This window comes from Stomoxys calcitrans, chromosome 1 (genome assembly GCF_963082655.1).
Source record: "Stomoxys calcitrans chromosome 1, idStoCalc2.1, whole genome shotgun sequence".
Classification (NCBI taxonomy): Eukaryota; Metazoa; Arthropoda; class Insecta; order Diptera; family Muscidae; genus Stomoxys; species Stomoxys calcitrans.
The window spans coordinates 76,983,379-76,996,628 of record NC_081552.1 but is presented as its reverse complement, the minus strand read 5'-3'; the positions used below and the strand labels follow the sequence as shown (position 1 = coordinate 76,996,628).

Sequence of the window (13,250 nt, the reverse complement as noted above, 5' to 3'; positions counted from 1 at the left end):
AGTTCCATCAGCATAAGCGCGGTAGTTCCGAATAAATACCTAAAAATGTTGTTTATTCTGCGTCATTTCTAATCCAAAGCCAGTCTTTGGATATTCTTTAACTCCCGAAGATACATTTTCTTATCCAATATGTCTCTGCCCTAATCAATCAGTATTTTTCTTCCCGGCACGGGATAGCTGTGAGCACCACACAGGTCGAAACATTGAGGTCCGATCTGTGTGGTGTTCATTGCTGTGACGAGAACCTCAGCTACGAACTAACGGGCGCGTTCACAGATTGCGGATAGTGAAATGCTCCATACGGAGTAGCTGCAACGGCAGTCGTTGACAATCAGTGGTATCGAACGGAGAGTACCAGTGAGAGGTCGGGCGGAACCGGTTCTTGCACAAATCTGAGTGCCTATGATGCTCGATATGACAAGACGAGTTATTAACGCCTTTAAATAACCAATAACCACCTTGTTTCCGCGGCGATCGGTCCTTTGGACCGGAACGAGTTTGCTTACACAGGAGCTTGACGAGGATAGCCACCTCCACATGAAAATGTGGCTACAACAACAGTATTCTTCTTACAATGGCTGTGTACATTTAGTAAACCATTCTAGAATTTACCTCCATCCCTACGCTTTTTACCGGCTATTCTCCTGCAAGAATATAAGGCTCAAAGTGCCTTACAGCATTTTTTCGTATTCCATTTTCTTGGATAGCGTCTAATTGAGCCCTAGGTATGTCGTTACCTTTGAAAGTTGCATATTTTTCTAATATCAATGAGTGCTACCCGATACAAACTTATACTCAATGATAAGGTACTGCCTTTTTAATGCCGAGTCCGCACGGCTTGGCCCATAACATCACCATTTACCACCGCTGAAAATGTTTTATAATGTTCGCGCCGAAATTGAAACGCAGCCGTTAAGGCTAAAATGCGGACATGCTGAACTCTGAGCGACGGTGGCTACACTAATAGTTAATAAAATTTTTCTTTGGAATAGCAGCAGGTAGTGTTTGCAAATCTACTTAATTCGTTTCTCCCTGTCCACTGTTATTGTGGTTGTTGTTGTTGTTGTAGCAGTGTAGGGCGGCAGCCCTTGCCGATTAAAAACTCTATCGGTTCAATCTGGTACGTACAACCGACTCATGGTTGTTGGGGTATGTATATTGGGGCTTTGAGCTATGCATGTTTTTCCCCATTAATGCTATTCTCTTATTTTAGTTATCTTACTCTTTTCTAACTTTTCAATTAAAAACGATGGTAAACTGATAGTCATTCGTTTTGTTGTGTATTTTACAACCTCTCTCAACCTGGAATGCCGGAAAAAATTTAATTGTCATTTGATCAATATGCATATTTTTATTTTTAAAACATTAAAAAACACGACTGAACGCCAAAAATTAACCATCAATAAAGGTGCCATCACACTACATGTTCTTGTCTTATGACATGTCAAATTTTTCTATAGTAAAGTTGCACATATAAGGCTTGTTCGCGTACATTTCCAGTAAAAATTAGAGCAGTAGCGTTAGAGCCATTTTACTCTCTTTAAAAAACTTGCAAACAAAAGTACGCGACCGACTTCCAGTGAAAATTTACAGAACAACAGTTCATTTTTATTTTGGTTGGATTTTTATTCGCTTGCTTAGAAAAACAATTTTTTTATAATAAACAATGCTGGCTATTCTTGTGAGGTATTTTCCTTAGATAAACGTAAATTTATTGATCCGAGAGTGACAAGGCTAGAAGGGGAACCATTCGCCGTATCCGTGCCGCTGGACACCCATCACAATTTACCGTGCACGAAGTTACGAATGTCATCCGTGGCGCCAAGTCGCATAAGCCGCTGGTCCCAGACGGAATCTCTACACCGATACTGAAAAATCTGGATTTGCCTGGAGTCGAGTACCTTAGAACTGCCCTCAACCTGTCTGAACACTATTATAGTACCCACTGCTTGGAAGATGGGCAGTGTGATGATGATCAAGTAGGAGGCGTAAAGACCGATTTCCCTTCTCTCATCAGTAGCCAAGACGCATGAGGGACTCAAAACACTTAAGAAACCAATAATTGCTCTTTTCTTGGTGTCTCGAAGGATACAATGTTTTAATTGTTCATGATTTTCCAAATAATTCCAGAAATTTTACACTTACCTTCTAATGTAGAACAACCGACTTAAAGTTAAATTACAACTTCATTTGGCGAGTTTTCTGTGCCTCAACACTGGCTGCTGCCTTGAATCTTTATTAAAAGTGTAAGGGAATGAGTCCTCCTGGACAGGATATTTGTCCGACCAAAGGGCTTTACCTTAGTTTTTAAATAATTTAGATTTCATTTTATTTTAAATTTATTCCTAGAGAAGAATAAGGCAATACTGCACAGTATTCGTCTTAGGATTTCGCTAGCTACGGTAGTCTTAAGATCTTCTCGAGTCTTAGCGAATATTTTGGGTTTTATAAGGTTTTGTTTTGTTAGCCTTCTAAGTAAAACACCGAGTTTTTGTTTAGGCGACTTTATTTTCCAACAGTCAGACAAGAATGATCATTTTGCTTAACATGTACATAACTATTAAGACTTTTACAGAATCACGAGTGAAAACCAAATTTATATTCAAAAACTATTATTCTTAACCATCGAAATTCTGAGCAAAAAAGAGTACATAAAATTAGACCATATTGAGCTTTGACAAGAGAGAGTAAGCATAACCGATGTAAAACAAGATAGAGTGAGATAGCAACAGGTATCGATTATCAGAGCGTAACATTGTAACATTGACAAGAGCTTTTATTATGTTAAATGTTTATTTTTAACATTGAGATGTAATACAATTAAGTTATTGAGGGCATAAAAAATGTTTGTAAATATTGGGCTGTTACAAATGTAAATAAATATTAATCAAATTTTATAATTACCAATAAACAATCCCCCTTATTCCCGTTTGCGATGGCGTAGTCGAATGTCGAATTTTTTACAAAATGGTATTATGGTTGTCGAAGACGAAAATTCGTTTGCGTTTTTGGTATCAGGTAAGTCGAATTCGACTGTGAAATTTGACTTAAACAATCAATATATAAGTTAATTTCATTCTAAACTACATCGCGCCTGTTTGTCGAAAGAGTATGGAACCTACTTTTATATTATTATTTTTATATATTTTTATATTTTTCTATTATCAAACTGTCGAAGACGAATAAGTTACAGAATACCATGAAATGTGAAATTCGCCTTCGACTACGACTGCTGTCGATTTTCGCCTTCGACTTCGGGAATAAGGGTGAGTATTATTAGCGCAGAGGTTGGCATGTCCGCCTATTACGCTGAACGCCTGGGTTCGAATCCTGGCGAGACCATAAGAAAAAATGTTCAGAGGTGGTTTTCCCCTCCTAATGCTGGCAGCATTTGTGAGGTATTATACCATGTAAAACTTCTCTCCAAGAGGTGTCGCACAGCGGCACTCCGTTCGGACTCGTCTATAAAAAGGAGGCCCCTTATCATTGAGCTTAAACTTGAATTGGACTGCACTCATTGACATGTGAGAAGTTTGCCCCTGCTCCTTAATGGAATGTTCATGGTCAAAATTTGCAAATTTGCAATTTGCATTATTATTTTTTACTTACCTCTGCCTTTTTGATCCATTTTGGTTCTAGCTTTTGTATTTTCATGTAGCGGCTGCTTTTCAGAAAACAGCTGATCTTTACAAAACTTCTGTTCAAAGTTGCAAATTCTGCTGACAAAAAAGTCCCAGTAAAAATTTGCAGGTTCTCTATTTTCAAACTGTCAAAAGTGGCTCTCTCTCGAGCTCTCTTCTGCTGGCAAATAAAGTACGCGAACGACTTCCTGCAAAAATTGTGCAAATTGGCGCACATTTTTGAGTTCCCGACCATAGCTTTAATATAACACATGAAAATCTTGTAGCCATAAAAAATCGGCTTTTGCTCACATTTTTAGGTTATGTTAGATTATGATGAGTCGTATGTAAATTGGCATAAAATAAAGTGGCATGTCATAAGACAAGAACATGTAGTGTAATAGAGCCTTAAGCAAACAAGCGCAAAAACACTTAGGAACTGTTTTCTAGCACTTAATCGGCTATGCTCTCTGTTCAGCTCGGCGTTCACTATGTTATGCACAATCTTATTTGTATTGACTTGTATGTAGTCACTCGCATTCAAAATCTTTATCGCATTTACAATCTCGGCTCGCCTCTCGGCGCGCACCCTTATGGTAACGAAAATTTCGCCAGATGAGCATATTACCTTTTAGTGTACCGTAAACAGATGGGTAAAATTTTTTCTCCGAAGTGCACTATCTGTCAACGAGTTTTGGTTGCGTGTGTATATAGTTAAGAACCATAACACACACACAAACATTAAAAAATAGCGCGAACTAGCAGCATACACAAAATCAGAGTTGCACTAACCTCTGATTTTGACAAATAGTGCACTCAATATTTTGTTGTTGGGCAACGGTTACTACCTGTAAGTGAATATATCTTGGTTGCAGCCAGGACATTTATGTCGCCGTTGAAAAATAGTTGTGTAGAATATAAGATGGCGACAAACATCGATTTATAATTTTGTCCAAATTTTTATAATTTTTGGCTAACAAAGCACGTATTTACTAAAATTAATAGTTTTTATTTGTAAATAACTTAATTTCATGTTGCATGGGCCAATCAAAACATACATTTTCATTCGTAATTGCAAGAAAAAATTATTCTGTCACCCTGTTAAGACTGGTGAAAAAAGGGGCTTTCACCGGTGAAAACGACCGTAGTACCAGCCATTACGCAAAGAAAATTTCACTTGAGCTGTGTACCTGCAAGCGAAAATGTCGGTAACGACAATTTCGTTTTTAATGTGTCAATGGATTTCTTATGGTAACGAATATTTTGACAGAGGTCAAAACAGAATGGGCGCGTTAAGCTTTGTTTTTAATTGTCGCGTTGCAAAAATGCAACTTTGCACACAAATCGCAAAAAAGCAACGCCATTCAGTGCTGCCACATGTAGATAGTGTTTTTAGTCGTCAAAGTTAAAAATTGTTTAATTTCTGAGTGTTGCTTTTGTGGGATTTGTGTTCAGAGTAGCATTTTTGCAACGCGACGCTCAAAACCAAAGCTCAACGCGCTTATTCTGTTTTGGCCTTTAGTGTATATTTTTGTTTAAGCTGAATATACACCTCTAGTGAAATATTCGGTTGCAGCCAAGGCATTATATGTCGCCACTGAAAAATATTTGTTTAGAATCAGCGATTCGGAGCGGAGTATGGCTGGAGCATGATGGGGGTGGAGTCGCTGGAGCGAGATTAAGATTGCAAGCCATTCTGCCCGGCATAGAAAAAATTTCACTCCCTCTACGGTAAAAACTTTATAATTTTGGCCGAATTTTAATAACTTTGGGCTAATAAAGTAAATATGTGCTGTTGTTAGTCGTTTTTATTTGCAAATAACTTTATTTCATTTTGCATGGAGCTATAACACATACATTTTCATTCGAAGTCATCATTGCCACTACAAAAAAAAACCGACCAACATTTTTCAACAAACCTACCGTATATCTTCCAATATTCGTGGACAGTTATTATTTATTTAACAATATACAATATAACATAAAAACGGTTGCGCCGAACTTTAAATACAATTTTTTCTGGATATTGGTCTCATCGGGGAAGGATGTTGAGGGGACCAAAGCTAGTCACTTTTCTAAATTTTAGCAATTTCGGGAAACAAAGGGTTTTATGAGCCCATGGCCTTCTTATGATCTAATAAAACGCAGTGTATATGTTGGCCGGTATAAAACTACATATTTGCTAAAAATTTACTAAAATCAAAATCCAACAAAACCCTTAAAATTTAATTCTACCAAATTTGGTAGAAAAATCTCAACTCGCAAGGCTGTTCGTAGTTGCAAGAAAAAATTCACCAATGCCTTTTATGTCACATAAACATAAAAAATAAAATGCTCCTTTAAATTCGTTGAGCTGTTGTAAGTATTTTTGCCAATGAGCATAAAATGATTGACAATCATATTTTGCATTTTAAGCAAGACGCATGATGGCTCACATTATGCGCAACTGAATACAAGACAGATAAAGAAAATGGAGAAAGTTGGAAACCACAACTTTGAGATAGTCAGTAACTTCGTCTACCTCGGCACCGCCGTAACCGAAACGAATGACACCAGTTTTGAAATAAAGCGAAGAATAATACTGACAAACAGATACTACTTTGGACTAAGTAAACAGTTTAGAAACAAGGCCACCTCTCGACAAACGAAGACTACACTTTACAAGACACTGATACTACCCGTGCTGTTATATGGTTCTGAAGCATGGGTACTTGTGAAAGCAGATGAGGCAGTGCTTGGAGTATGAGAGAAAGATTCTTCGTAAAATATATGGTCAGTTTGCGTTAACGGAGAATATAGGCGACATATGAACCAAGCTGTATGAGCTGTATGACGACGATATCGTAGTTACACGCATCAAAATACAACGGCTGCGTTGGCTAGGTCATGTTGTCAGAATGGATGAAGAAGCTCCAGCAAAGAAGTCTTTTGAAGGCAAACACGGTGGTACACGCAAACCGGGAAGACCAAAAGCCCGATGGAAAGATCAAGTTGTGGGAGACACCTCGAAACTTAGTGTCAGAGATTTTAGAATGAGCGCAGAAGATCGAGGCGCTTGGAACGCTATTCTACGTTCGGCTAGAGGAAGAAATATTCTGTCATAGCCAATTAAAGTAAAGTAAAGTAAGAATACAAGACACACACATCAGCTATTTTTCAAAGTTATGAGAGCTGAAATTAATTTGCGTGCTTTGTAATGGCTTGGGTAAAGAAAAAAATGGAAGTAAGTCTGTCACTTTTGAACAGACAGAGACAGACACCTCGTACGGCACTGATAAAAGCAATTCTCACCCAAAAATAAAAAAGCAAGTGCAAAAAACAACGGAGTATATCAATGCCTCTGCTTACTTTGGCTTCATATGGCACTCATCTTGAATGGTGTTCATTTACAAACAACACACGATGTCCGTCGACCAATTGAAAATCACAGCCATTGAATGATTATTACTAAAATGTTCGTGCATCTCCCACTCTATTGTATATGTGCGTGTGTTTCTAGCTAACTTTGTTGTTATGTGGCATACGATACATACAATTGCTTGCCAAAGGAGCTATTGACTGCCAAAATTTTCGGTCTCATGCAGTTTTCTGGTACAGGGTATGAAAATTTTGTTTAGGATATGTCAATGCATTTCTTATGGTAACGAAAATTTCACCAGAGGTGCCCACTGCCCTTTACGGATCAGCCGCTAAAAACACGTTTATTCAGACATAGTGGTGCCGTAGATTTATCCTAGTAGAAATTATTTGTTCTTTTCCAGATGATTTATTTCGTATGATGACGAAATATCGAATAAAGAATGAAGTATAAACTACAACCTAAGACTTTGACCTTAAAAATGACAAAAACAAATTTGCATAAATAGATCGAATGTATCGAAACGCACAATTTCACAGAACTAAAATTTTTCGATAAAAATAATCCCCCTTATTCCGCTTGGCGATGGTGTAGTCAAATGTTGAAATTTTTACAAAACGGTATTATGATTGGAAGACGAAAATTCGTATACATTTTTGGTACCACATAAGCCGAATTACACTGTCAAATTTGAAGAAGACGATCGATATATAAGTTAATTGCATTCTAAACTACATCTCGCCTGTTTGCCGAAAGTGTGTGGAACCTACCTTATATTATTTTTTTTAATAACCGCAATATTTTTCTAATATCAAACTCTCAAAGGCGAATAAGTTACAGAATACCATGAATGTGAAATTCGCCTTCGACTCCGACTGCTGTCGATTTTCGCCTTCGACAACGGGAATAAGGGTGAATATTTAAAAGATATCGAAATTTTTAAAACAATTATATGTACATACAATATTTTCCATAATGCTATGTCTACATTGATTCGTTTTGCTAATGTTGTTTTGAAAAACATCTCAACCGTTTACACTAGTTGAGATCTTTTGGAAATTGTATTTTTTCAAGATTTATTTTTTAAGATTTATTTTTTCTTCTTTGGAACAAATTGATTTATTTTTTTTTACATTATTCAGTGCAGAGTTTATTCAGCTCACGTGCTTTGAATGACTCGTTTTTGTGGCAAACGGGTTGTTTTGCCCTTACAAATTGTAAAGGGAAAACGAGTCGCTCAAACCAGCTTTGATCTGAACTTACTATAAGGCAATGAATGCCATGTTTTTAGAAACTTTTATATTCACATATCAATCAAATATTTAGAAAACCTTATCTAATGTCATGTATTCATTGACTCGTTTTGCTTATGTCGTTTTGAAAAACATTTCAACCGTTCACACTTGTTGAGATGTTTTGGACATCGCATTTTTTTACACTCTAACGTTGATGTTATGATGCACTATTGTAAGATTTTTGTTTTCTTGCTTTAGCAGTGTGTCGAATGGTAGCAAAGTTGTAGGTATAGTAAAAATATGATGTTAAGTGTGGTGAATAATTTTTGAGTAGCCTAGTAAGATTTTTGACAGCACAGCAAATTTTGAAGTTTCATTGAGCAAAATGCCATGTCAGTAATTGTAAATTCAGTTGCGTTTTGGTAATCAACTTGCGTGCGGCATAACTTAGCTGCCTACTTTGTGGGCTGACGCCACTAAATTTAAACGACTTATGTGGCATAAAATAACTAAAATCAGTGTTTATTATCATTGGCAACGGGATTCTAAAAGGTAGTTATTTAACACTAATAGACAAAAGTACAGTATTGTGTTTGTAGTTTATTGAAGTGATGGCGCCGCCGTTTAGTGATTTTTCTATAGCGGCGTCAATATTTTGTTTACCTGTCATGGGTTTCGTCCATCATTTTGATGTAAATAATAGAACAAAATAGAGGCAAATTGGCATTTGCATTAATTTTTCGTGAAGAAGGTTCCATGTACAAAACTTAATAAAATTGGGAAATAATTAATACAAATGTCTTTAAAATAACATAACTTGTCTTACTCGCCGTGTTTTCCTCTTTTCCAAAGCAAGACTTAAAATATCTCCATATTACAACGTTCGTATTCGCAATATAAAACTACTAGCAGTAACGGAACATATTTTTGAAAAGTATTCATTACGCAAATAATTATTATTTTCTGTCTTTTTTTTTTTGTATTACTATGTGGCGCACATATCATGTTTACTTTTGATTTTTGCCAAACGTCAAAATTTGTCTGTGTTAGAAAAACTTTTTCTCACCAGTGTTAAAAACAACCCTCTTCTTCATTTTTACTTCTCACCATAGGAGATTGCTATCATTCGACACACACTCTTTACCCGTAAAATTTAGTTTATTTTAATGTTTTTTTTTTTTTTTGACAAAATTAAAATTTTTGTTTTTTGACATTATTCAGGGCTGTGCTTATTATTTACACAATTTATTTTTACTTTTTTATTTATTTATTTGCTTAAATTTTAGCCAAGCCCTACCTTATTTGATTGATGGACTTTTTTTTCTTAAGTATGTATATAATAATGAATGAATGACTACTCAATTAAGACAACTGCAATTAAAAAAATAAATAATAATTTTAATAATAAATTACATGGAACGTGATATGATTTGTTAAGATGAAGTGCATCGGAATAGATCCCTAATCCCGTTCCAGACTTTATATTGAAGCCATAAGTAAAGAACGAGGTAGCGTCAACCTCGAGCAAAGCAACAGTCCACTTATCTTCCCTATTAGGAATGTTTATCCTATAGATTATATCATTAATTGGTCTCGCTGTTTAAAACTTGCCCAGCCTACCTTGAACATTTATCGTATCCTAAATGAAACCGTGACCGTATTCCCCAGTATGTCGAGTTCCATCAGCATAAGCGCGGTAGTTCCGAATAAATACCTAAAAATGTTGTTTATTCTGCGTCATTTCTAATCCAAAGCCAGTCTTTGGATATTCTTTAACTCCCGAAGATACATTTTCTTATCCAATATGTCTCTGCCCTAATCAATCAGTATTTTTCTTCCCGGCACGGGATAGCTGTGAGCACCACACAGGTCGAAACATTGAGGTCCGATCTGTGTGGTGTTCATTGCTGTGACGAGAACCTCAGCTACGAACTAACGGGCGCGTTCACAGATTGCGGATAGTGAAATGCTCCATACGGAGTAGCTGCAACGGCAGTCGTTGACAATCAGTGGTATCGAACGGAGAGTACCAGTGAGAGGTCGGGCGGAACCGGTTCTTGCACAAATCTGAGTGCCTATGATGCTCGATATGACAAGACGAGTTATTAACGCCTTTAAATAACCAATAACCACCTTGTTTCCGCGGCGATCGGTCCTTTGGACCGGAACGAGTTTGCTTACACAGGAGCTTGACGAGGATAGCCACCTCCACATGAAAATGTGGCTACAACAACAGTATTCTTCTTACAATGGCTGTGTACATTTAGTAAACCATTCTAGAATTTACCTCCATCCCTACGCTTTTTACCGGCTATTCTCCTGCAAGAATATAAGGCTCAAAGTGCCTTACAGCATTTTTTCGTATTCCATTTTCTTGGATAGCGTCTAATTGAGCCCTAGGTATGTCGTTACCTTTGAAAGTTGCATATTTTTCTAATATCAATGAGTGCTACCCGATACAAACTTATACTCAATGATAAGGTACTGCCTTTTGTAATGCCGAGTCCGCACGGCTTGGCCCATAACATCACCATTTACCACCGCTGAAAATGTTTTATAATGTTCGCGCCGAAATTGAAACGCAGCCGTTAAGGCTAAAATGCGGACATGCTGAACTCTGAGCGACGGTGGCTACACTAATAGTTAATAAAATTTTTCTTTGGAATAGCAGCAGGTAGTGTTTGCAAATCTACTTAATTCGTTTCTCCCTGTCCACTGTTATTGTGGTTGTTGTTGTTGTTGTAGCAGTGTAGGGCGGCAGCCCTTGCCGATTAAAAACTCTATCGGTTCAATCTGGTACGTACAACCGACTCATGGTTGTTGGGGTATGTATATTGGGGCTTTGAGCTATGCATGTTTTTCCCCATTAATGCTATTCTCTTATTTTAGTTATCTTACTCTTTTCTAACTTTTCAATTAAAAACGATGGTAAACTGATAGTCATTCGTTTTGTTGTGTATTTTACAACCTCTCTCAACCTGTTCTAGCCATGGCAGGTAAATATAGAAGTACTAAATGGCTAGAAGCCAACAATTTACCAGCAAAAAGCGTTAAAAGGTTGATTGGTTAACCCATCTGAATGCCTAGGTCTAAATCCCGGGTAGAACCTCAGAAAAGATTTTTACTGGTGGTTTCCCTATCATTAATGCTGGCGCATTTGTGGTGATATCAGCCATTTAAGACATTTCTAGGGAGAGGTGTGGTTCAGCAGCACGTCGTTTGGACTTGACAAAAATTGTTCCCTGATCATTGGCGTGCAACAATCGGACTTTACTCATTGATATGGGGGAATTTTCTACATTTGTTTATCTACTTGTCTGCATTTACTATTGCATTTGTTTGCCTACTTGTCTGAACTTTTAGAAATTAATTTGGAAAACTAATGAAATAAATTCATATAAAACATTTCTTGCAATAACTTACTTAAATTTGTATTCTTAAGGAAAAAAACAAACAGTGCTTAGCTGAGTATTTCCTTTCTATTTCTAGATTTCTGCTAACATGCTTGTACACTCGAAATGATACCGATCATTTTATTGCCAACTTTATTTCTTTGGTTATAGTAAGCCTGCCTAAACTTCCGCAATTCCATGGTGTTCGCCTTTTCAACATAAATAAATATTAAACTATACACGGGAGACAATGTATAAACAAAGGTAAAGTGGAAATGATGACACCGTTATATGAATTAAAGAAATATATTTATATATGTATGGTTATGTTAATCAATCATATGGTGTGGTTAATCAATCATAAACTATCTAGATATATATAAATATTTTCTACAAATAAATGCAGTCTATATATATATATAAATATATATATAGATATATATATATATATATATATATATATATATATATATATATATATATATATATATATATATATATATATATATATATATATACATATATATATATATATATATATATATATATGTATATATATATATATATATATATATATATATATATATATATATATATATATATATATATATATACATATATCACATAAATTGGTAATATACTCTAGAAAACTTATATTGGGTTGCCCAAAAAGTAATTGCGGATTTTTTAAAAGAAAGTAAATGCATTTTTAATAAAACTTTGAATGAACTTAATCAAATATATAATTGCCATTTTGTTCGATAACCTTTTGCCATTTTGTTCGATAACCTTTTGCCATCTTCCTGCCAAATTTAGTATTCCACGCTCAGAGAACTTCTGGCCTTTATCTGCAAAAAACTGAACCAAGTGCGATTTTATAGCCTCATCATTGCCGACAGTTTTACCATTTAAGGAGTTCTGCAAAGATCGAAATAAATGGTGCAAGGTCAGGGCTATATGGTGGATGCATCAAAAGTTCCCAGCCAAGCTCACTCAGTTTTTGGCGAGTGACCAAAGATGTGTGCGGTCTAGGGTTGTCCTAGTGGAATGTGAGACCTTTTCGAGTGACCAATTCTGGTCGCTTCTCCTTGATGGCTGTATTCAATTTGTCCAATTGTTGACAGTAAACAATTGCTGTAAGAAAGTTGAATATATGTATATATATATATATGTTATATATATATATATATATATATATATATATATATATATATATATATATATATATATATATATATATATATATGCACAGACTGCATTTATTTGTAGAAAATCTATTTGTGCTGCCAACTTTATTTGTAGCATTTCATTCTATTAAAAATTTTTATTACGTTCTTTTTCGGTTGCAGGAAGCTCCTAATTACCATTTCAAGAGATAGAAATGATTGTGAACAGGGACTCGTAAAATGGGTAATACGTTGATGTTTCTCTTTTACATGGCTATTGCAGGATTTGTCATGCCACTTATTAACTCAGTTATGGAATTAAATAAATGTATATGTAATTTCATTTTTATTTAATCTTAGAGATTGTAAATTTACATGTATTGTATGTAATAAATATATTTAACGAGACCATTGCTTTGCCTAATTTTCTAAATTGTGGGTATATTGATATAAAAAGTATAGCTTAAAAATATGATTAA

At 35.7% G+C, this 13,250-nt stretch overlaps 1 protein-coding gene across 1 annotated transcript in view; it reads left to right on the top strand.

Annotated features, from left to right (window-relative positions):
• Window positions 1-13,179, top strand: part of LOC106093201 (ORM1-like protein) — a 36,962-nt gene extending 23,783 nt beyond the window's left edge. The window contains exons 3-4 of the mRNA XM_013260217.2: window positions 11,703-11,869; window positions 12,955-13,179. Coding sequence (XP_013115671.1) covers window positions 11,703-11,838 — 136 coding nt within the window. The 3' untranslated portion in view covers window positions 11,839-11,869; window positions 12,955-13,179. The remainder of the gene's footprint in view (window positions 1-11,702; window positions 11,870-12,954) is intronic.
• The last annotated feature ends 71 nt before the right edge of the window (window positions 13,180-13,250 follow it).